Source organism: Haliotis rufescens, unplaced genomic scaffold (genome assembly GCF_023055435.1).
Source record: "Haliotis rufescens isolate VD_foot unplaced genomic scaffold, xgHalRufe1.0.p SCAF_3, whole genome shotgun sequence".
Lineage (NCBI taxonomy): Eukaryota > Metazoa > Mollusca > Gastropoda > Lepetellida > Haliotidae > Haliotis > Haliotis rufescens.
Genome location: NW_025964001.1, coordinates 54,576,976 through 54,602,536, shown reverse-complemented (window position 1 = coordinate 54,602,536; position 25,561 = coordinate 54,576,976). Strand labels below are relative to the sequence as shown.

The 25,561-nt window shown below is 39.3% G+C and overlaps 1 protein-coding gene across 1 annotated transcript; it reads right to left on the bottom strand.

Moving 5' to 3' along the window:
• Positions 1-1,311: 1,311 nt before the first annotated feature.
• LOC124116163 (fibrinogen-like protein 1) lies at positions 1,312-25,561 on the bottom strand. Its single transcript, XM_046477399.2, has 3 exons — positions 25,142-25,561; positions 17,779-17,875; positions 1,312-2,107 (listed from the first exon to the last, which is right to left on the bottom strand). The coding sequence occupies exons 1-3, from the start codon at positions 25,454-25,456 to the stop codon at positions 1,458-1,460; spliced, it is 1,062 nt and encodes a 353-aa protein (XP_046333355.2). The 5' UTR covers positions 25,457-25,561; the 3' UTR covers positions 1,312-1,457.

Sequence of the window (25,561 nt, the reverse complement as noted above, 5' to 3'; positions counted from 1 at the left end):
TGCTTAATATATCCACATATCAACGAACATTTGTAAAACATGTATCCACAAAAAAAATAAAAATTTCAGGCTAGGTGTTTGCCCACAGCAACACCTCCATAACTGTTTATTCACGCGTGGTGTGGTAGATCGTAATTGACCGACAGCAGGTATATCTTAAATAGTAATGTAATGATATAATATAAAGTATATTTAACACGATACAATATACTTTGCACACGGTTAGTTAATGCTTTAAAGGTACTGACGAAAACATGGGCGAAATATTTTAATAACGCCGTAAAATAGTTGAATCATGTGTCATGCTTGTAGACACACCTTTATGTATTTGCGAAACTAAAACTGTTGAGCAAAGGAAAATATTCTCGCCCATGGGCCAATCTCTCTCGTCCAGAGCGAAATATTTCAATAACGCCGTAAAATAGTTGAATTAAGTTAAAATTTGTTAAATTATGTGACATGAAACTTCTAAGAACACCTTTATGTATATGCGCCACTAAAACATGAGTTTTGAGCAAAGGGAAATATTCTCGCCCATTGGCCAAACCTTTTCTCGCCCATGGGCTAAATATTTCAATAACGCTATAAAATAGCTGAATTAAGTAAAATTGAGTTACATTATGTGCCATGAAAATGGTAAGAACACCCGCATGTATTTGCGAAACAAAAACATGAGTTTTGAGTAAAGGAAAATATTCTCGCCCATGGGCGAAATATTTCAATATCGCTATAAAATAGTTGAATTAAGTTAAAATGAGTGAAATTTTGTGTCATGATACTTGAATAAATACATTTAATGTATTTGCGATACAAAAACATGAGTTTTGAGTAAAGGAAAATATTCTCGCCCATGGGCCAAACCTTTTTCTCGCCAGTTGGCGAGAATATTTCAATATCGCTATAAAATCGTTGAATTAAGTTAAAATGAGTAAAATTTTGTGTCATGATACTTGAATAAATACATTTAATGTATTTGCGAAACAAAAACATGAGTTTTGAGTAAAGGAACATATTCTCGCCCATGGGCCTGCCCATTGGCCAAAACTTTTTTCTCGCCCATGGGCGAAATATATCAATATCGCTATAAAATCGTTGAATAAAGTTAAAATGAGTTAAATTTTGTGTCATGATACTTGAATAAATACATTTAATGTATTGGCGAAACAAAAACATGAGTTTTGGGTAAAGGAACATATTCTCGCCCATGGGCCTACCCATGGGCCAGTCTTCGCCAATGGGCAGGCCCATGGGCGACATAGTGTAAATATTGGGTTTTTGAACAATTTTTTTTCATTTTTTCTTCCTTGGTATGTTCCCATGAAAACAACATGTTTAATTTTGTAAATACCTTTAACCGAGACTGGGCAAAGACCGTAGAGTTTCTGGACTTTTGGGTTTCCAGAATTAAAATGGGACGTGTTATTTGAAATCATGCACGTAATTGTTTGAAATCATGTCTACGTCACAACTAGCCACATGAGCAATCGGTTCGGTACCATGTCCCCAAGGTCGTTTGTCCAGAACACCTCAGAAGGCACATTTGTTCGTTTCTCGTCCGCCGGACGAAGGAGACGACCATTCGGGTTACAATCTGCGCATGCGTTAAACCAAAATCCGCTTTCGTATTCGACGGCACAGCTTCCGGCATCATTGTCGTTGTCTCGGTCGTACGTGCTGAATGCCGATGCGTTGAGTGGAGTTAAACAATCTCCTAGGGTGGCACCGCTTTTACCACGTGTTTTCGCAAAATACATACGGTAGTCATCTCCCTCGTTTGAAAGAAAAAAGTTCTCGTAGTACTGTTGCTTATAAGAATCGTCGACAAATCTCAGTTCAATTTTCAGTGTACATGTCCCCGGTTTACAAATGTGGTATATCTTCTCCAGCCCCAGCCAGTGATCGTTGTTGGTCAGCCCGAAGCCGTCGCGATAATCTGCCCAACTCCGGTTGAAATCTAACGTGGCAGTTGGTGTTTCAAAGCGATAGTGGACAATCGTTCTTCCTCCAACCTTCATGACACATCTCACCGCAAACCCCGTCGATGAAGACGTTGGCTGGATGTTGTAGTAGCCGTCGGAATACCCAGCAGCATAACCTTCACTGCAATCTGAAATAATATTGGTCACATCTTATGCATGGGGCAAGTTGTGGAACATATTCTATCTAAAGTCACGAAACATAGGACACAAAACAGTCGCATTGTCTGCAAGACAACATCATTGCGTTATACATACACATTAAACAATACGATCTCCGTAACAGAGGGCAATTAGCACTTCGGGCGTCTTTAATCGGTAAGAATAAGATTTATGGATGAACAACTTACAATTAATAAAGAAGTTGTTCATCCATAAATCTTATCCTTACTTAGTAGTCCGACTTCTAAATGCCTATCAAAGAAGACTTTAATCGGTTCCCATCCACATCACCATTAGAGAAATCAAAGCTCACATCACCTAAAATCTGGCATTGATTTACACTCTAAGCGCTGTGTTCTAATATTGAACATTGGACGCGTCCGCATGTTCTGCCACAGAATACGAATGTTCTAGTTCGGGCAGCACGTGTTCTATTGCTGAACGCCCGTGATCTGTTGTGGAACACGCGTGTTCTTTCCTGGGCCCATGGACAAAAGCAGAGATAATAAGCTGAATACTGATAGATAAATTTAAATTCGACCATAAGTTTCTGTTTTCGGAATTTTTTTGATGAGAAGAAATGATCTCGAGGTTGATAGATTGGTAAGTCAAACAGAAAATGTGCATAAAAAGCCTGATATTTTGAGTTTGATGAATAATAAACAGCTTATAAACCCGGCATACTTTGTTTCAATATGTACCCTGACTAAATAAAGCAAGACTCGTTATTAAAATGCAGCTCATTGGTAGTACATGGAAATAACTTGCTTACATTACGGGGCATTTACATGCATCAGAAAACTGGCATTCGGTTGGCTAATTTTACCATCCACGATAACCTGGAGACGAGTGAGTGAGTATGGGTTTACGCCGCTTTAAGCAAATATCACGGCGGGGGACACCAGAAATGGGCTTCACATATTTAACCCATGTCGGGAATCGAACCCGGGTCTTCGGCGTGACGAGCGAACGCTTTAACCACTAGGCTACCCGAGTTTACGTAGAGTAGTGTGTACGTTGGTAGTGTCCTTTATTGAGCACATGGTGGTGCCAGTACTGTGACTGCGCTATGCACATGGTGGTGTCAGTACTGTGACTGCGCTATGCACATGGTGGTGCCAGTACTGTGACTGCTATGCACATGGTGGTGCCAGTACTGTGACTGGGCTATGCACAAGGTGGTGCCAGTACTGTGACTGGGCTATGCACATGGTGGTGCCAGTACTGTGACTGGGCTATGCACATGGTGCCAGTACTGTGACTGCGCTATGCACATGGTGGTGCCAGTACTGTGACTGGGCTATGCACAAGGTGGTGCCAGTACTGTGACTGGGCTATGCACATGGTGGTGCCAGTACTGTGACTGCGCTATGCACATGGTGGTGCCAGTACTGTGACTGGGCTATGCACATGGTGGTGCCAGTACGGTGACTGCGCTGTGCACATGGTGGTGCCAGTACTGTGACTGCGCTATGCACATGGTGGTGCCAGTACTGTGACTGCGCTATGCACATGGTGGTGCCAGTACTGTGACTGCGCTATGCACATGGTGGTGCCAGTACTGTGACTGGGCTAGGCACATGGTGGTGCCAGTACTGTGACTGGGCTATGCACATGGTGGTGCCAGTACTGTGACTGCGCTATGCACATGGTGGTGCCAGTACTGTGACTGGGCTATGCACATGGTGGTGCCAGTACTGTGACTGGGCTATGCCCATGGTGGTGCCAGTACTGTGACTGCGCTATGCTCATGGTGGTGCCAGTACTGTGACTGCGCTATGCTCATGGTGGTGCCAGTACTGTGACTGGGCTATGCCCATGGTGGTGCCAGTACTGTGACTGCGCTATGCTTTATGCTTTCCTGTATGTACTTGTATAATCTCTAAGTATCACATGTTGTGATTTATGAAGATACACTTCACTTTCTATATGATCATTGTCTATTGATATTGTACTGATTTTTTACACAAGTTCAATCATGTACTGCTAAACATCAATATCGTCAGCCTCGTCTGTCTACTCAGCAAAATGGTACTGGCCTCCAAATAGTATGAACCGAATCTATTATAGTAACATCGTAATTTATTAAGAATACGAACGATTGAGAATGTTAGTGGCCTTCAAATAATATGAACCTAATCTATTATAAGCGTATTATCAAAATTAGACCACCTCGGCATAACCACGAGGTACACCTACAAAACACCGCAACATTGCAGTCGCCCAGGGGGTGCAGACTCACCAATGGCCATGGCGCCACTGTCTTGGGCTATATCCACAGTTTCTTGTGTGTGGATATTCATGTATGATGTATGACTATGCATAGATGTTTGATAGTGCGGATGTCACCATTCATTATTTATTTGTAACAGTGTATGACAGGACAAACTGTTCATACAAACATGTTTTGTTTGTTTGTGTGTTTGTTTGTTTGTTTAAAGCCGCGATCAGCACTATTCCAGCTATATGACTGCGATCTGTATATAATCGAGTCTGGACCAGAGAATCCAGTAATTGAAGTCATAAGGAACATCAATGTACGTAACTGGGATACAATGACATGCATCAACCAATTCAGAGAAGAGCATGACCACCCGTTCCCGTTAGTCGCCTCTTACCACAAGCACAGTCGCCTGTTACCACAAGCATGGGTTGTTGAAGACCTATTCTCTACCCGGATCTTCACGGGTCCATAAAACATGTAAAATAAAAGCCATTATCACCATCCTAGATTTACCTGTTCGATTTTTGGCACTGGTTCAGTTTTTGGTAAGATTGGGATCTTCCACAACCACATCACCTAGTTACCTACTCCCAGTGAAGCAGTCAACCAACATCACCTAATTCCTTTTACCTCAAACCTGGATGAAGATTTGCACATCCTTTAACTCTTTTTTCAGGGGGGCAGTTGTCTCCAACTCGAATTACCAAATGGTGACACCAACATCAAACTCAGGGTGATATTGTGAGGCCACAAATTGTTTTACCTGCTTTTTGGATCCGCCGACTGTAAATGTGCTCTTCTGATAGCATATTGCACCAGATATATTTTCTTAAGGAGGACCCACTGAAGTTGACATACCGGGTATATTAAACATGCGAGTCAAAAGTTTATTGTTGTTCTTGAAAATGATAGGATGTATAGATGCATAACAGTATTCCCGCTTGATTCGTAAGGTTTGCAACATCCCACAAACCATTTTTATGTTTTTTATACCAGCCGAGTTGCAGCGGGGGAGAAAACTTTACAGAAATGTGACTACTTTTTCCCCACCTCCCAAAGCATAAGAAATATGTGAAAATATTTAAAAAGAGTGCAGCTTATCACGAGGGCAAGGCGGTTTTATGTACCCTCTTTATGGCCTTGATATCGAACCGTACACCGTCACAAATAATACTGTATTCCCTGAGGGATATGCCAACAAGGAATTTATCTTAGCGTCATGTTTTTTATTTGTCAGGATTTGAAAACAAAGGAAGTTTGTTTGTCGCCATATTGCCAAGTGAGCTCCAGGCCACACGTACGCCGCAATCAGTGTTACTGTACTTTACATTAGAGCGAGTGTGTTATCATTTAAAATCAGCATTATATTACATAAGAAACAAAGACAGCTAAACCAGTCATTGATGAAACGATAAATCACCATAGCTACGATTATACACAGTTCATTGACCACTGACACAAGATTCAACATAAAAATTCACAGTAACTGCTTATCTAAAAAGTGTTATGAGTCCAACATTACACAAAGTCTTGTAAAAAAATATTTAAAAAATATTTCCCTTTTATAGATGTCATAATCTACAGTAAACTGTAAACATAAAATGCCAACGTTAGAAAATATCCAGCCTCGGTTATCCGTCCAAATAGTTTCCTTTGGACGTAAAGGCAAAGTAGCGGTGAAACATATGAATGGATCACTGAAAATATAGCATTCAATAATTTCGTGCTAAGAATGTCACTGATGATTAATACATTCTTGCATACACAAACTTTGCTTAACATATCATTTCTTTATATTCACATCAAAGCAATATTTAGTTTGATTATGCGTATATTGAACGTATCAATATTTGGCCAGATACCTTGACAACATAGATTTATTGGTTCGAATCCTTCTTTGAGTAACGACTATTGAAAGACCCCCGAAAGACATACTTTGGTCCATGTTTCACGACTTTGTCCGCTAAACGGTTTCAAATCACAAAAAGCATCCCTTATTGACTGAGTCCATATGTAACAATCGTCCAAAAATCGATTTACAATTTCCTAAAAAATTTCATTGATGAGGAGGGAATTTTTCTATGAACCCTAATGGCTAAAGTGAAATGTTACACAATGTGTTTAAGTGATACAAATGTTTTTCATCCACGAAAACCTGGAGACGACTGAATGTGTGTTTTTATTGACTGAATAACAATAAAAAACTGCAAGTGAAAGTAGCTTCAAAAAATCCTTTTTCTATAGCTTACATCGAAATATCTGACTTTTGCTAGTGTTTTCTTCCAGCAAAGGGATTCGTGCTCTAACCAATGTTTTAAAGCTACAGTGGGTGAAATTATGGTATAGCGGCATTTATTCCAAATTTCCAAAGCACGACTTCAAAATCTCCCCCCGCTGTCCAGAAGACACCACTGGCCCAACTGGTAGCGAGTAATACCATGAAAATAGAGAGTGGAGTTTTAAGTGTTAGTAATGACAGATTACAAAATTGGCGAAGGGGCTGTTAAAGAAACCAGCTTGTATTCGGTTTCGAAAAGGCTACTTCGGAGAAGGCATAGTCTTCCTCCTCTCTATGCCTACAGCTCAGCCTCACCCTGTGAGGGTAGCATAGAAAAATCTCGAAATGTCTCGAATCCTCCGAATTATTCCATTGGGCGTAGAAGGAAACAAAGGTGATGGAAATATATACGAATGGATCACTGAGCATCAGTGATGAAAAGGCATTGCGTGTGGAAATCTCCATACAAAGGCCATAGCACCCACCCATCTATAACCTCCCAAGTCGTGAAACATTTTTTGTTGTTGTTGTTTCACACCGCACTCAGCAATATTCCAGGTATATGTAAATAATCGACTCTGGGCCAGATAATCCAGTGATTGGCATCATGAGCATCGATCCACGCATTTTGGATACGATGACATGCATCAACCAAGTCAGCGAGCCTGATCACCCGATCCCGTTAGTCGCCTCTTACGACAAGCATAGTCGCCTTTCATTTTCAATTTCGTGTTTGGCAAAATTTAAATACTCTCAATTCTGTAGGTACTTTTCTGCATCTTCCTAGTTCAATCTTAAGGCAAAGAGAAGAACATCTTTATCTTGAAAAATATTTTCTAAATTTATGAAGTTATTTCAAAAGATACTGTTCAGTTTTAAACTGGGACTTGAACATTACTTAGTATTCGGAATAGAACTATCTCATTTCATTGCATCAAACTATTGCATTTGGAGTGTTGATTTTACATGCATATGTATGTACTCTCTCCAAGATGACTAACATAATCATGCCCCATATCCCAGCACCATGTAACAGAATCGGGTTTATTTTTTTTATCAAATACTTTAAATACTTTAAAGATTTCTTAAAATACGGAAGAAGATCATTTTAGCTTGCGTTGCAGCATGTGTTAACTGGAAATTTCAAGATTCTTATTTAGATGAATAGATACCTAAATAGTTGTATTTCGTAGCTACGTCTGGAGCCTTACCTCTATAAAACTATTTCCCCCGTTTTGACATTTTACTGACAATTGTTTTTAAAAACAATTACTTTTGTTTTTTCCATGTTGAAAGTTTAACATAATATTTCACAAAACACTTCTAATACATTAATTTAAAAAGAAAGGGACTTAGAATACAAACCTGCCTAACTCCAAAATGACATTGAAATTCATTGGTATAAATACTAATACTACTTCGTACCACAGCTTTTACTGGACGTTGATATGTGGATGGTAGTAATTTAGACATTTCTGCATGGATTCCACGTTGCCTTGGTATAGACAACAATCTATCACGCTCTACTGTGTGGAAAGCATTGCAAAAATCAACAAAAATCGAGTACAGCTTTCCCCCCTTCCTAGATAGATACCGTTGAATTAATGAATACAATATGAAAACTTTGTCTCTAGTAGTATAACTCTCTCTCTAAAGCCAGCTTGCGATTCTGTTGTTTTATCAAACAAATCAGCCCCCCAAAACGAGTTTTTTTATTAATAATATGCAAGGAAAGTTGCTCAAAATACTTATGTGATTTCTTTATCATTATCAGCATCATTTACCGGTCCATGTTTATGTAGTGGCATGATTACACCAACTGACCAAACTATGGGGAAAATTGCATTCTCACAAATTGAATTAAATAAAGTTTCTAAATATGGTGCGACAATATGAGGCAAATGTTATTCCGGTAAAATTTCATCACATCCTTTATCGTTCTTTAAGCAGTATATACTTGAGATTATTTCTTCCTTCGTGATGCGTGAATCTAGAATATCTTCTACAATACAACTTTCATCATTTTGCGAGTAGTCATCTACAGGTATTTCTTCATTATTTATTTCGAAGAAGACCCGTGAAATGCCGGGGAAGAATAGATATTCAGCAACCCATGCTTGCCGTAAAAGGCGACTATGCTTGTCGTAAGAGGCAACTAACGGGATCGGGTGGTCAGGCTCGCTGTCTTGCTTGATGCATGTCATCGTATTCCAATTGCGTGATGCTCATGTTGTCAGTCACTGGATTGTCTGGTCCAGACTAGATTATTTACAGACCGCCGTCAAATAGCTAGAATATTGCTGAGTGCGGCGTTAAACAAAAAAACAAAACAACAACAAACAAACAAACAAATATTTGGAAGGAATATAGTTTCCTTAAAAATCATAGAATGTTCCTTAATCTATATTATTACCAACATGCGTACGTCCCAGAAGCGCTCTGCGTCGGAAATACAATTTCGTGTTTATCCCGCTGCTTGTTATTGTACCTCTTGGTTTTTTTTCGTTTACACTCGTTATTATACACATTCCTTGCACGAAAATATTTTTTTAATAAATTCGCACTTTGGGTTTGACGAAATATATTCAAACATCTTCATCTTTCCTTTTTGAGAAACTCACATTCAGAATCAAACCATTTCTTGTCCAATAATACTTCCTCTATGTTTTATCTTCATAAACATAACAGCTAGAAAACTGCTAACATTCTCACCCATATCACTAAGGGCCGCTTCCGCAGTTTTTGTTATTAAATTCTGAACCTGTTCACAGAAGAGAGCGTCCTGAAATTGTGCAAATATGTTATGATCCCACACAATTTGAAGGTCTGATAACTTGGTATAAAATCGTTGTTACTTCTTTCCCATTATTTGCTGCACACAAAGTGACAGTAATAGTTAAGTGTGAGTGAGTGAGTGAGTAGGGTTTAACGCCGCTTTTAACAGTATTCCAGTTATATCGCGGCGTGTCAGCTTAATGTGGGAGGAAAGCCTGAAGTGATGCAGGTCTCAGACGTTTACCATTTCGGTGAAACCCACGAGCACGGGTATGGTGCTGACAAACCTAGAAACATAATTGGGGCGAACCGGGATTCGAACCCGCAATCATAGGTTTCTGGCGTGCCCAAGGGACGCAACTCTGCACAGCGAATCGCGGCGCCTTAGACAACTGGGCCACCCGTGCCCCCCAGTTAAGTGTGAAGATTCTGCTCAACTGACAAAAGTAAAATTTCTACATTGGTGAAACATAAAGACGAACAAATAACATAACCTATAAGACTTGCCACGCCCGAATCGGAACCACATCTACCATTCATAACATGAATATTGAAAACTGAACATAGGAATAATAGTGAGTGAGTGAGTTAAAAGTTAACGTCACAAAGGGCAATATTTCAGCCATATCGTGACGATAAAAAGTACTACATTCAAAATAGATATATTTAGTCTTTATAAAAACCTGTTGTCGAAGGACAGTAAACTAATTAGACTTACCACAGATTTTATTTAAAACTAGTAGAGAACCATAAACGTATTAAGCGATAAAAATGAGCTATAGATCGCTAGCCACTGAAGGTAGGTTACCATACTAGGGGCCACGGTAACTTACGGTACCTTTGCTACCTGCATGGACCCCAGCAGGATTTACACCATCGCTGGCGATTGTACGTAAGTTTAGCCACAATTAAAATGACAAACATTCTACGTTTAAAAGCGTAGTAGATGTAAATATTCTTTGAATAACATGGACTTATGATATCCTCTTGAGGATACTGCCACTAACAATCTCAGATACAAATTCATTCTACCAATTCTAACAAGAGTCATCAGAAAGATGACATATCCCCCCGGCAGCTGTCTGTAAAGTAACCACAAGTAAATGTGCAATTCTGTATGTAATGAGTCAACAGTTGAATGTTCTTTAAGAAGCATACATTGTTTACCCACTGAACGGTTTTCGAATTCTGGCACAGGAAACGAACCCGTTCCCCAATGGAGTCTAGGTCAAACTTCTTTCCATAAAAATTGTAAAAAATAAAAAATCGATTTTTTTTTATCAAAAGGCACCACTTCGGTATGTGCCTGATAGATTTGCCAAGTTTCGATCAAATACACTGAATGGTTTTCGAATTCTGCCCCGGAAACGAACCCCAACCCCAATTGAGTCGATGTCCAACTTCATTCCATAAAAATTTAAAAAAAGTAAAAATTAGAACAATCCCGATATATAAAAAGGCCCATCTTCAGTTAGTGTCTGATAGATTTGCCAAGTTTCGATCAAATACACTGAATGGTTTTCGAATTCTGCCCCGGAAACGAACCCCATCCCCAATTGAGTCTATGTCCAACTTCATTCCATAAAAATTTAAAAAAATAAAAATTAGAAAAATCCAAAAATATCAAAAGGCACCACCTCAGTATGTGCCTGATAGATTTGCCAAGTTTCGATCAAATACACTGAATGGTTTTCGAATTCTGCCCCGGAAACGAACCCCATCCCCAATTGAGTCTATGTCCAACTTCTTTCCATAAAAATTTAAAAAAATAAAAATTAGAAAAATCCCGAAATATCAAAAGGCACCACTTCAGTATGTGCCTGATAGATTTGCCAAGTTTCGATCAAATACACTGAATGGTTTTCGAATTCTGCCCCGGAAAAGGATATGATTACGGACGGACAGACGGACGGACAGACAGACTGGCTGATCGCTATATCCCCCCGCATTATATGCCGGGGGGATAAAAACTATTTATTTATACAAAGCATATGTATAATACAGTTCTATTTCTTTAAAAACATATATATTTAAATGAGTGAGTGAGTGAGTTAAAGTTTAACGTCACAGAGGCAATATTTCATCCATATCGTGACGAAACAAAATTTGACTTTAACAATATATTTTAAACTGTATAAAATTCTGCCGACGAAGGGCAGTATAATAACTAGAATATCACACATTTACATAAAACTATTTAGAGAACATGTAAAAATATATTATCATTTTGCAACACAATATAAAAACAGGCTATAGATCGCCAACAACTGAAGGTAGATCACCACGCTAGGGACCATGGGGACTTACAGTACTTTTGCTACCTGCATGGACCCCAGCAGGATTTACACCATCCCTTCAGTGGTTGGCGATTATTGTCAATTCAGCCGAATTAAAAGAACATATATTCTGCGATAAAAAACGTGGTAGTAATAAATATACTGTGAATGACGTGGACTTACGTACCATCTCCGGGGGACAATCCTTTTACACTACTTCAACCCCCTTCGAGGTACAGCCAGTGACAATCTTAGCTATCCAATTTATTCTACCAATATTAAAAGATCATTTATTAATTACAAAACACATTTATCAAAATTTATGTACAAGTTCTATTTCTTTAAAAAGACTAAGGATTAAATGAGAGCTGATATTGTTAAAAAGATCCCTTAACGATGAAACTTTGAAATATTTATCCCTTGTGATAGAAAAATCAATACAGTCAAGCAAGACATGCTTGACTGTGATTCCTTCATCACAAGGGATACAGAATGGAGGATCCTCACCGTCGCATAATGACCTCATCAAATCTGGACTGACAACCCAAGTAGATATAACCGATATTTGGTTTAATTTCATGTAGTTTATTTATACCCACTTGAGTGTCCCACTTCTTTTGCATTAGATCATGGATGTAAGATCTAATCACGGGTTTATAATCACTGTATGGAATGAGAAGTGGTGTCACAGATTTGTTGAGTGCTGCCTTGGCAGCAGCATCGGCCTTTGCGTTACCGATGATTCCAACATGGCTGGGTAACCAACAAAAATCGATGTCGTATTGGCCAGTAGCAAGTTGATTATATAATTCAATAATTTCAATTAAAAGTGGATGCTTGCATGATATATTTTTAAAAGCCTGAAGACACGAGAGGGAGTCCGAAAATAATATAAATTGCTTATGCCTAGTTTGTTTACCAATATATTTTAGAGCTGTTAAAATTGCATGGGATTCGGCTGTAAAAATAGAACTATTATCGGGTAGTCATGAAGACATAATCCTAGATCCAACGACGGTGGCGCTAGCAACCGCGTCACCATCCTTTGGATCCGTCTGTAAATATAGATTTGAATGTGTTATATGTGTTCCGCAATTCATTAAATTCTTGTTGATAGATTAGTTGGTTTGTTTCTGATTTCTTAAGTTTATTTAATGACAGGTCAACCTCTGGCTGTACCAACTGCCATGGGGGAGAGGACAAAAGCTGAGTTGGAGCAATATTTTTAAGATTGATTTTGGCAGCAGAAATGTCAGATTTGATTCGTAGACCCCAAGTGGAGGAACAAGGGATGACTTTTTATAGTACATATCCTCATAGAGAGGATTGAAAACGCAATCATATGCAGGATTAGTAGGATTTGAATACAGCTTTGTGAGGTATTGCAATGAGAGTTTTATTCGACGTTGTTTTAGTGAGGGCTCATCCGCCTCTACATACAGACTATTGATAGGGGATGTTCTGAAGGCTCCAAGGCTAAGCCTCAGGCCATGATGATGAATACTATCTAATCATTTTAAATTACTTTTACAGGCTCCACCATAGATGATGGAGCCATAATCCAGTTCAGAGCGGATAAGTGCCCTGTACAGTTGGAGGAGGGTTGTCTGACCCCCTCCCCACTTTGAATTTGAAACGACTTTCAGAAGGTCAAGAGCCTTCAGGCACTTACCTTTTCAAATAATTGATGTGTGGTAAAAAGGTTAAATGGTGATCAAAAATAATACCCAGGAATTTAGCAGCCTCTTTTATAACTTTAATTGGAGTGCTATCTAAAACTAAATCAGGGTCCTTATGAGGTTTATATTTTCTACAAAAATGTATACAATTTGTTTTGGATTTTGAAAATTTAAAACCATTTTCCAACGACCATTTATTTATCTTATTTAGACACAGTTGTAATTGTCTTTCTATAGTACGCATGTTTTTACCACGACATGATATGTTAAAATCACCCACAAAAAGTGATCCATCAATTGAATCATTTAAAACTTTGGAAAGACTATTTATTTTTATGCTGAACAATGTAACAGATAAAATACTGCCTTGTGGGACACCCTGATCCTGATTATAATGATCAGACAGGGTTGAGCCCACACGGACTTGAAACTGTCTGTTTGATATAAGCTGGTTATAAATTGAGGCAAACGGCCTCGCAACCCAAAGTCATGTAAATCTTTTAAAATGCCGTGCTTCCATGTAGTGTCATATGCTTTTTCTAGATCGAAAAAGATAGACACTGCATGATGTTTGTTTATAACGGCATTCTTAACAAATGATTCCAATCCAACAAAATGGTCAATGGTACTGCGGTTTTTACGGAAACCACATTGAATATTTGTTATTAAATCATTTGATTCCAAGTACCAGGTTGATCTATTATTGACCATGCGTTCCATGGTTTTGCAAACGCAGCTAGTCAATGAAATGGGTCGATAATTGAAAGGATCAGTATGATCACGTCCAGGTTTAGGTAGGGGAACAATGATAGCATCACGCCATGAAGAAGGAAATTCTCCTGACGTCCAGATTTTATCAAATATTATCAAAAGGGTTTCTGAACAAGATTGCGGTAAATGTTTCAAAAGTTGATAATGTATATTATCAGACCCTGTAGCAGTATCATGAGCTTGTACAAGGGCAGTATGGAGCTCATGAATGGAAAAGACTTCATTATAATCTTCCCCGTTATCTGAATTAAAATTTATAGTTTTCTTTTCCTGCTGCTTTTGGTATTTTTGAAATTTAGGAACATAGTTAGCCGAGGAAGAATGCTTTGCAAGAGTTTCACCAAGTTTATTTGCAATATCGAATGTATCAGTTAACAATTGATCCCCATCTTGAAGATGATTATTGCTTGATTTAGTACCCTTACCTTTGATTTTCTGAATCATATTCCATACCTTGGACATAGGCGTCCGTGAATTTATCTTAGATACATAATTTTGCCAAGATTGGCGTTTGTTTTGTTTGAAAGTGCGCAGTGTTTTAGCATTTATAATTTTGAATTTATTTAGATTATGTACCATTGGATGGCGACGGAAATACTTTTCAGCCTTTTTCCGTGCTTTCCTAGCTTGTTTACATTCAGTGTTAAACCATGGTTTACGTATGTGAGGATTTGTGGAGGACTTCGGAATACATTCATCAGCTATTCTATTTAGTATTAAAATGAGAACTAATAGTATTAAAAAGATCCCTTATAGATGAAACCTTAAAATATGTATCCCCTGTAATGGAAAAATCAACATAGTCAAGCTGGATATGCCTTGACGGTGATTCTCTCATCACAAGGGGTGCAGAACGGGGGATCCTCACCTTTCAATAAATATTCACGGATGTAACGATAAAGGCCAATACGACATCGTCTTAAAATGACCTCTTCAGTTTTTTGGACTGACAGCCCAAGTAGGCCTAGGGGTACCCGATAGTTGGTTTAATTTGATGTATTTTATTGATACCTACTTGAGTGTCACATTTCTTTTGCATAAGATCTCTGATGTAAAATCGAACGACAGGTTTGTAAGGAATGAGAAGTGGTGTCACAGATTTTGCTTTAGCATCAGCATCAGCATCAGCCATTGTGTTACCAATGATTCCAACATGGCTTGGTAACCAACAAAAAACGATGTCATACTGGCCAGTAGCAAGTTTATTATAAAATGATATTAACTACTTATGCTTAGATTGTTTACCAATATATTTTAGAGCTGTTAAAACGGCATGGGATCCGGCTGTAAAAATGGAACTATTATATGGTAGTCGTGAAGACATAGTCCTGGATTCACTGACGGTGGCGCTATAATGGAAGTGGGAAGTAGGGTAGTGGGGAGAAAAAGTGAAAAGGTAAGTATTAGTTTGGTGTGATTGTTCCATCTTTTTCCTTGTAAAACGTTTAACGTCAGTAACTATTTGGCTTTTCAACTCAGTAGCAATTTTTTCTTCGCTCATGTCAGCCAGACAACGAGCGCGGCCCCTGATGATGCCTTTTTGGGAATTCAGTGTCTTGTGCACTGAGACAATAACCTGAGTGTTAACAGACTGTTGTAAAGACAACAGATTAACAGATCGTTATTTCCGTGCACATTCGACTAATAGCGAACCTGTACGAAGAAGTGTGACATTCTACTTCTCCACTTGCACCTTTGATGCCAAGGGAGATAGCAAAAGGATTGAGTCGCAATTGATTACTGTCTGCAGAAGAAATGACGATTAACCTTGGCCAAGAATCTTCAGATGTGTCAGGAGATGTGTACTTCTTCATCAGAGGTATTAGAATCTACATGTCTACGTTTATTGTTCTTGGATGAACCAGCTTGTTTGTGAGACATATTTGAAGTAATAGTATTCAGCACCCCTGTTCCCCACCTGCCATCGAGTGTCGACAACTCAAGGACGGTTTTGCAGTGGAAGCCAGCCTGCAACACCAGGGCTACATGGGTATTATACTCCAGCAAATGTAGACTTGGATAGCTATGAGAACTAAATGAACAAGTGCCAGGATTCAGAGGTCCATATCAACAGATCTGCTGACCCCAAACCTGAGATCGAACACCTCCGTCAAGTCTTCACTCATCTCCTCTGTACTCGATCCAAGATCTGCAACCCTTAAACCCGAATCAGCGCCCTTCCGCATCGCCATCCCATTCATAGGAAAAACCTCCCACATCATCAGCCGCCTCCTCAAACAGCCAGCCAATACGGACGCCTACTTCATCAGTTCCACATCCCCCAATACTCTGCTAAGGGCCAACGGCAGGAACACAGCCAAACCCCTAAAGGTGTAATTTATAAAACTGACTGCACCTTTGGACAATCTTACGTAGGCGAAACATCCCGCCCCATCAAAACAATAATCAAAGAGCACAAAACCTCAACCATCAAATCTGACAACAAATCAGCCGTCTCCGACCATATCAGCATCTCTCCTAATCACAACATTACAACAACGTCCAAATCCTCTCCAACAAACTCCATGATTTCACTAAAAGGAAACTAACAGAAGCAGTCCACATTCGGCGCCACAAGCCATCAATTAACAGATAGCAAGGCTATTTCATCCCATCCGCCTACTATGAACTCATTCAGCAATGATCACTACACCTATGCAAATATATCCTGTTTTATTGGCTTCATGTCCCGTTGGCCGCCACCTATGTGTTTTCTGCCCATCATGCTGTGACAGCATTATCCTTCTGTTGTCATTACTTACTCATGTTATCCCACTCATGTATGCAATTATTTTTACTGTGAATCCTCCACCTGCTTTATATCTTCTGTACAATGTTCCTCATTCAGTCCTGTTTGACAACGGTATAAGGATCTATACCGAAACGTCGCCTTTACAGTATTAACGAAGTTGTTATCCATAGAGTGTGTCTACTTCGTCCAGGAATGGGGTGCTGGGGACACAATACTATCTATCCCGGGTACCCACGGGGAATAGGAATTACAAACATTTACCAAATTTGTCCATTATCGTGAAGTAACACATCTGAATTATTTCCATGCGTGAAAGGGTGTTTACTGTTCTCTGCTGTTACGACCGGTAATTTCGTGAACAACGGGTGCCAGAGCTGTCATCCTGTTTTATAATATCATGGTATTTAGTGTTTTCTGTTTTTGATAATAAAATTAAAACAATCCATCGTTTCCCTTGGGGGCCAAGAGAGGATTTTATATCAGTTTGAGGAAACTTGACTTTCTTCGTCAGTGATTGAGCTATTAGGGAGGATCCATTTGATTTGTATGGGGTTGGTAGAAAGATTTTTTAAATTAACTTTGTTTTCAGAATTATGCCCAAAATGAATTTTTTTTGTGGCAGTGGTGGAAAAATGAATAGCTTGTTTGAATGTTAAGTGTCAGTTGGTAATTACTGCAATTTATTGGAGTTAAATTATAATTAACATAATGGGGAATACCATAACTAAAAAAATGTTGTGTTAATAGTGAAAATGAATAGACAAAAAGGGTTCCCCATCCCCCATCTAAACATACACACCAAAGACTCTTTGCTGAAATGACTAATTTAGAATTAGGAACACGAAGAGAAACGTCCTGGCCTCTTTCAGTGACTGTTACACCCACCTGTCATTATACGTTCACACCATGTACCCACGTAGCCATTGAGACACTGGCAGCTCGAGTCGGGTTGTAGAATACCGCCATTTGCACATTGTTGAGCCTGAAAAGTTAACCAAATGCAATATTTTACTGAATATACTGCCTGAACATGACACCTATCAATATAAATATTTATTATTTAATATATACTTCAGTGTGAAAGACTGAGTTTTCTGAAGTTGCGAAAAGGGATATTTTCATTGCAGTGAACATTACACTTTAACGGAACGATTGTCATACTAGAGTGACCTCCCCTGAAATTGTCTCCCTTTATCATAAGTGTTCACAAACTGTTGACTTCCTTTTTACGTCAGTTCCACACCGACAAGGCAAATAACGACAGATGGTCATTTATAGTATTAATATCGCTTCATGCCGTTTGTTATTCTCTTGAAAATGTTTCGTTATAAACTATAAATGTCTCATTTAAATCGTCAATCGAGGCTGTTTGTTTCGCAAAACGCCATTTTTATTACTTGACCAACATGTATTCTTTCGCTTCCAACAGCGGAGAGAAATATTCAAGAATATCTTTAGTAAAAGGTTTTTTTCTTTATAATCATATCTATATATATATGATATAGAATTTTTGGGACCCTAATTTTTTCTTTTGTTACTTTGGTTAATATTTTTCAAGATTTTGCAAACACGAAACTACTTTTTCATTCACCAATAAAGGGATGTTGAACCGTCCCTGTGTATTAGGTAGGGATAATTTACGTTTCAAGCTTTGAAATTTGTAATTAAATAATTAAAATTTCCGGTAGTCAACTACACAAAACGTATATAATAACTAGGATACTTCATGTGTCTCGTGATATATCATTTTCTCTCATCTCGTGAAGGGGGTTAAGGAGATATTTTCACTCGACACATGAAATATCCTCTTTTTATTATGCCTCCAAGTGAGAATGACCAATCAGAGCGCAGAACTACTCCCCACATGAGCCCGTATATTGTCAGTATAAACCCAAGATGCTTGTTACTGGCCTAATATGAGACGGTATAGCGTTAGTAACAGCCATTTTGGATTTTCCAACACCCACCTCACATATTTCGTATGAAAATTCTGGTACAGAAATTCGTTATTCGACATATTTTTATGGTTTAATACGATTAATTGTGAAGTGCAAAGACATTATTCTTTAAACCACGATCGTGACTTTATTAATGAAAATGATAGTGAAAACAAAGCTTACAACGGAGGTCACCGATTTACAAATAGCAACGTCATAGAACCTCAAATAGGATGACATCACAAACAAGAAACGTGACGCCAATGACGTCACATAGGAATAGAACAGATAGCAGCCTGTCTTTAGGGAAAGGTGGACTGCTATCAAATTACATTCGCCCGGAGATTTCTGATAACATGCGGACATTTTTATGATAATGATAAGTGACCCCCCGTGAAGACGTATCAGAACATGATGCTAAGGTCATAGGATTGCTTTTTCGCATCTGTAATACTACATATCAAAGTAGAAGAATTGGGTCGACAAGAATTAATGTTGTTCTTCAAAGGGAAATGAGTCATACATATCTTTAATTAGTTATTAGGAATGGCATAGGTATTGACTGGACTATCGACACATCGCATTTGTCGATAATCTGATGGCGACATATATCGATCATGAATAAAATTTGCAATAGTTATATTCAATGACACGCATTACACTATCGATGGTATGGATAAACGAAAGAAAATAACACAATACTATTAATTACTAACTTTTCCATTCGTCTTATCCATAATACAGGCAAAATAGCGGTGAAAATTATATGAATGAATGTCATATATTTATACAATTTCAATCATAATTACTTTATTCCTACTTTTTCTCTCGAGAACATCCCCCCCCCCCCCCCCCCCCCCCCCACACACACACACACACCCCGACCCACCCCACTGCCCCAACACCGGCCCCCAACTCTCACACTTATTATCAAATGTTCGGTTCCTGACCTCTTTTGCAATGAGTGTCCAAAGTGTGTATAACCTCCTACATCAAGATTGAAAAATAAGGCTGTCGAGAAATTGAAGTATTGATGTGGAAGCTGATGTGGATTACGTTCTTCCTTTTATCACACCGGAAATTCGATAGCTCTTCCGCACGTTTCAGGAATCAAAGTATTGATCGATAGAAACTTCAGATTTGTTTGACAATTCCATGCAAAATGATTTGGCTAAATTCGTCCTATGTATGTCCTAGATTCCTCATCCATTTTACCATGCCAACTATCTGATAACAATAAATATTACCTTATAATCACCTGGAAGATATATGGTGCCCGTTCATGAGATGAAACAGAATATATTTTCCCTTGAACCATGGTTAAGCTAGGTCTCTATTAATGAAGGGTCCATTAGTGCAAAGCTGCCAAAGACAATGGATCCCAGAAGTTCTAAATACATCAGCTCCAAGGTACACATATATATAGCTTTCATGAAAGAAAATTCGATCATCATTTTTACTCACAGAAATACGAATTTTTATCTTTAGCACATTATGTTTATTTTCGTTTGTTTTGACAATACAAGTTCATAATAAGAAAGTCACTAGGCTTGCAAGAACAAATCTGATGAATTGAAAAAATATGTGTAGTCACTTTTTTCAGGCCAAAAATAGTCCAAATATGGCGTTCAACTTGGATTTTCAGTGGTTTTGATTTTTCAACAGTATACTGCAGGGCCACCTCAAGAGCCAAGCAAAAGGAAGTATACATTTACATAAGTTACAAAAAACACTGCAATTCTAAGGTCCAAAACACAAGGTCTTAACAAGGGTGTACTTAATAAATGCTTGACCAAAATCAAATTTGATGAACGGAATATGCATAAAACAGACGATAATTAATAACAGGCGAAATTGTCCCAACAACAAAAAAATCCGCCAATGGTGTTAAAACGGGTTCTCCACCAATGGGATAAAAGTGGTTCTCCACAACTGGGGTTAAAACGTTCCCGGTGTTGACTTGGGTCGCAATATTTCAATGATCGGACTGCGCCAAGTCTGTCTGCTTCATCCTCGGATTTTATAATTGCATTACGTTATTTTCTGTCTGCTTATCAAAAGAAAATAGTAAAAAAGAAAATTGAAATATCTGGTGATGATATGGAAACAAAAACAGCGTGGGTGGGGGTGTATCTTTGAGCAGAAGATGTCAGGTGGCAGTAGGTGGGCTAGTCTTGTTGGAGGTTGAGTAGATCCCAGGGTATGTCTCGAGGCTTATTGGCGACTTAAAAGAAGCATACTGAGCACTTTCAACTGAACATTTAAATACTTTCTACGGATGTTATGCTTTTTTCTGTCTGGAATTGACTTAATGTATCTTGGAAAATTGATACTCGAAACAAAATCGCAATAATCTTTTTCACTTCACTTGCACTTTAGTTAAAGGTCTCGGCCAAACTTCCCGTTTTTAATTATGGCAATTCGAAAAGATTCTGAGTCGTATGAAAAAGGTGTTGTGAAAATAAATTGAATTGTTTAGCAGAAAACAAATGTGCATTTTGAAGACGCCCCTCCGTTTTAAAGAGTGGATCCGTTCTGAAAAAAACCTATACTGGCCAAAAAATGAAACACATAGCTGAAATCTGTTTTTCTTGACTGTTATTAAAGATGAAGGCTTGAACTCAATATAAATGTCATTGCTAACTGTGAATATTGACCTTACACTAATTTATTGCACAAGAACACAACATTTGGTGACTTGTCGCCAAAATACAGCATCTTGAAACCAAACTGGGAGAAATTGCATGGAGAAAAGGCTGTAAGCATGCTGCACGTGCAAATACGGCTACTTAACCTTTATACCGATGGGTATAAAAATTTGGCAGTCCTGCTGCGAATCACTCTCCGATGTTCTGTATGCGTGACTCTCATGATGTCAAGACTGAATGAAGACTGTAGAAACAGAGCCATTGGACGTCTGGAAGCTGGAGAAAGTCAGACATCAGTAGCCAGGCACTTTAACGTGAGGCAGAGTACCATTTCTCGTCTGTGGCAGCGCTAGAGACTCCACAACTCTACAAGAGATCGACCGAGAAGTGGAAGACCCAGGGTCACAACTGCGGCGCAGGACTGCTTCATCCGGGTGTTGCATCTTCGCAACCGGACAATCAGTGCAGCATACACAGCTAACAATGTTCCTGGTCTTCTAGAGTCTCCGCGCAAACCATCAGAAATCGTCTAAGACAGCATGGGATACGGCCAATGAGACCATCTACAGCGCCCGTTCTGTGGCAACATCATCGTCGTGCACGTCTGCAATGGAGCAGAAATGTTCGACCATGAACCCTAGAAGGATATGGTACTGGAGAAGGATATGGTTCAGTGATGAGTCGCGGTTCATGCTGTATCGCCATGATGGTAGGATGGTTGTCTACAGACTGAGAAATGAACGCTACACTCGACACTGTATTTATGAAGTCGACCGATACGGCGGTGAAAGTGTCATGACGTGGGCAGGCATCTCCGTGGCAGGCCAGATCTGGTGCACGTGCAAGGAAATTTAACTGCTGTACGCTACCGTGATGAAATCCTTCAATGTCACCTTATTCCCGCCATTGACGTCAGCAGAGAGATTTCCAAGCAAGACAACGCAAGACTGCATACTGAACGTGTTACCATGGATTATCTTGCCCACAACAATGTTACTGTGCTGCCATGGCCCTCCAAATCGCCTGATCTAAACCCCATTGAACCTTTGTGGGATCTGCTAGACAGACGTGTACGACGCCAACAGCCTCAACCACAGACGCTTCAACAGCTGAACCATGCATTGCAGGATGAGTGGAGAAGGATTCCACAACGCCAGATTCGACGACTCCTACAGTCCATGCCCAAGCGGTGCAGAGCTGTGATCGATGCTCGTGGTGGTAACACCCGGTACTGACTTTGGCACAGTGCCATCACAGACACAGACGTGCCTTAGAACATTAAATGACTGTTTGTAGTGTAAGAAACATGTGCCTCATCCTGTGTAAAATTTGGTTGTTGTATCTTAATTATTTTTTGTGCAATCCTATTTCATTAAACATGTAAAGAAACACTGATTATGCTGTTATGTGTTTCTTTTTTGGGCCAGTGTATATAGTTTCCTTGACACACGTTATTTTTAAGAATTAACTCGATTATTTTGAAACAGAAATATTGAAGTCTATTCTTATAAATAAATGTGTCAACAACTTCAGAGACACCACTGACACACACAAAAATGTAGACAATACTACATCAGTGACATCGTTAAGCGCAAGTATAAAACCCAAGCCCCACCCTCCATATTATAAACCAATAAGGAAACATAAACGCCAAAAATTAAATTGCATGCTTAGCCATTCAAATGCCATGCAATCACTTACAATGTCCTTGGTACACGTAAGGAAACATGGCATATTAGATGTTGATTGGTATTGGTAACAAACAATAATACCCACTAAACCCGAGTCAGCTAAGAAAGTATAGTGAGTGAGTGAGTTGGGTTTAGCGCCGCTTTTAACAGTATTCCAGTTATATCACGGCGTGTCAGCTTAATGTGGGAGGAAAGCCCGAAGTGATGCAGGTCTAAGACGTTTAACACTTCGGTGAAACCCCCGAGCACGGGTATGGTGCTGACAAACCTAGAAACATAATCGGGGCGAACCGGGATCCGAACCCACAATCATAGGTTTCTGGCGTGCCCAAAGGACGCAACTCCGCACAGCGAATCTCGGCGCCTTAGACGACTGGGCCACCCGTGCCCCCTAAGAAAGTATAAGAAACATGTATTGAAAACAAATTCAAACTGCGAATTTTTGGCTGTCGAGCCTATTGCTCTGCTTAACGCGTCACGTGTAATGTGCACCACGGAACCAGACACTAACATGAGGATCTCGATTCTATATTGAGAAAATATTTTGCTTCGGCTTTGAACAATGTATGCTGTGACATTTGTGGAATTATAAAATTGTAATCAGAATTGCTATCAGAATGACTCAGTTTTTAAGAAGTATGTCAGTGCATGTTATTAAACAATGCTTTTTTTCATGTTATATACATAAGAATGTATAGACCATCTCTAAAGTTAATGAATCGCACCTAAAGCAAACACGCTGTGATACTGCCATAATATTACACAACACAGTAATGCAGCAAGCATAACGTCATTATCCTCCGGCAGCCCTAATTCTACTTTTATCCATATAAAGGCAGCATCTCCATTGTTTTGCTACTCGTACTCGGATTAACGCCAATTCACAGGCTTCTATTCGCGACTATTTGAAGGTACATTCAGTTGTCAGATGTCGACATTGTTCAACACTTTTGTAATGTTTACATTTCATTTTACAATCAAATTAATACATTTTGACGAAACTCTTCCAAATAATTGTTTTGGACAACTAGAAGCCTGACCCTGCCACACATATTCAAGACGTAAACGAAAGCCCAAGGCAACGCTTGTGAAGATGCTGTTAGAGTGACTGAGTGAGGTTTAACGCCGCTTTTAACAGCATTCCAGTTATATCGTGGTGTGTCAGCTTAATGTAGGAGGAATGCCCGAAGTGATGCAGGTCTCAGATGTTCACCACTTTGGGAAAGCCAAGGGTATTGTGCTGACAAACCTAGAAACATAATCGGAGTGAATCGGGATTCGAACCCACAATCATAGGTTTCTGGCGTGCCAAAGGGACGCAACTCTTCAGAGCGGCGCCTTAGACAACTGGGCCATTCGTGCCTCCTAGATGCTGTTAGAGTTCAAGCGGGTCCTCCTATGGTTATGATATATAACAGATATTACAGTTTCTTGAGCTGGTAACATGAAAGAAATTTCCATGAACAATTTATTTTTGAACATATCACATGAGTTATACAATGGATCATATCTAAATCCACTTAAGCGAAACGGGTTTGAAGACAGGTGAGAAAAATAACAACATGTTTGCATGCTTATCGGCTTTTCTATGGGCTCTTAGCCACCCTGGCATCTTGTGCGTACACACACTTCATTCATTCTAGTTCAGTCACTTATGGAATATCTCAATACACATGAATGACTGAAGGTTATTTAACGCCGCTGCCGACATTATTCCAGCTATATCATGGTGGAAAATATATAAACCAATGGTCTGGAGCCGATAAACCGATGGTTGAAGCCATGCCATGAGCCAAGTGTGCTGACTACCCGATTAGGACGTGATTACGGCACTGAGGACCTATTCTGACCTGGAATTCCCCCATGAAGAATAACAAAATCTACAATAAGAATAACGGGTCCGTTATACAAGTATAAGGACATTTATGTAGTCTTTGACTGGATTGACTTTCGACCTTAAATGTACTCATACCTTAACGTAGTAAACCATTTCCGAAGTAATGTCCATCTTCGAGCAATCCCCTTGATCAAAGTCTGTGTTGAGATGGCACATCCTGGAGAGGGAACCGTAATGAAAGGACTTGCAGAAATCACTCTCAGAACATTTTCTTCCGCAGTCCAACTTCGTCACATCACGAATTATCAAGGATATGTACCCGCTCTTCATGATCTGTCCAGGACATGAGGTCAGAACCTGGTAATTGTCTGTCTTTATCGCACACATTGCGGGTGTCAGAAGAACGGCCAGAAAATGGCCCACGATAAGCATTGCATGTAGAACATCCATAGTGCGTCTCCCTCTCTTCCAATACCTCTTGCATAGACACGTATGTTTATCAACTGACGAGGTCTGCAGCCCCGATTGTCTTGTACACGACAGATATTGGCTTAA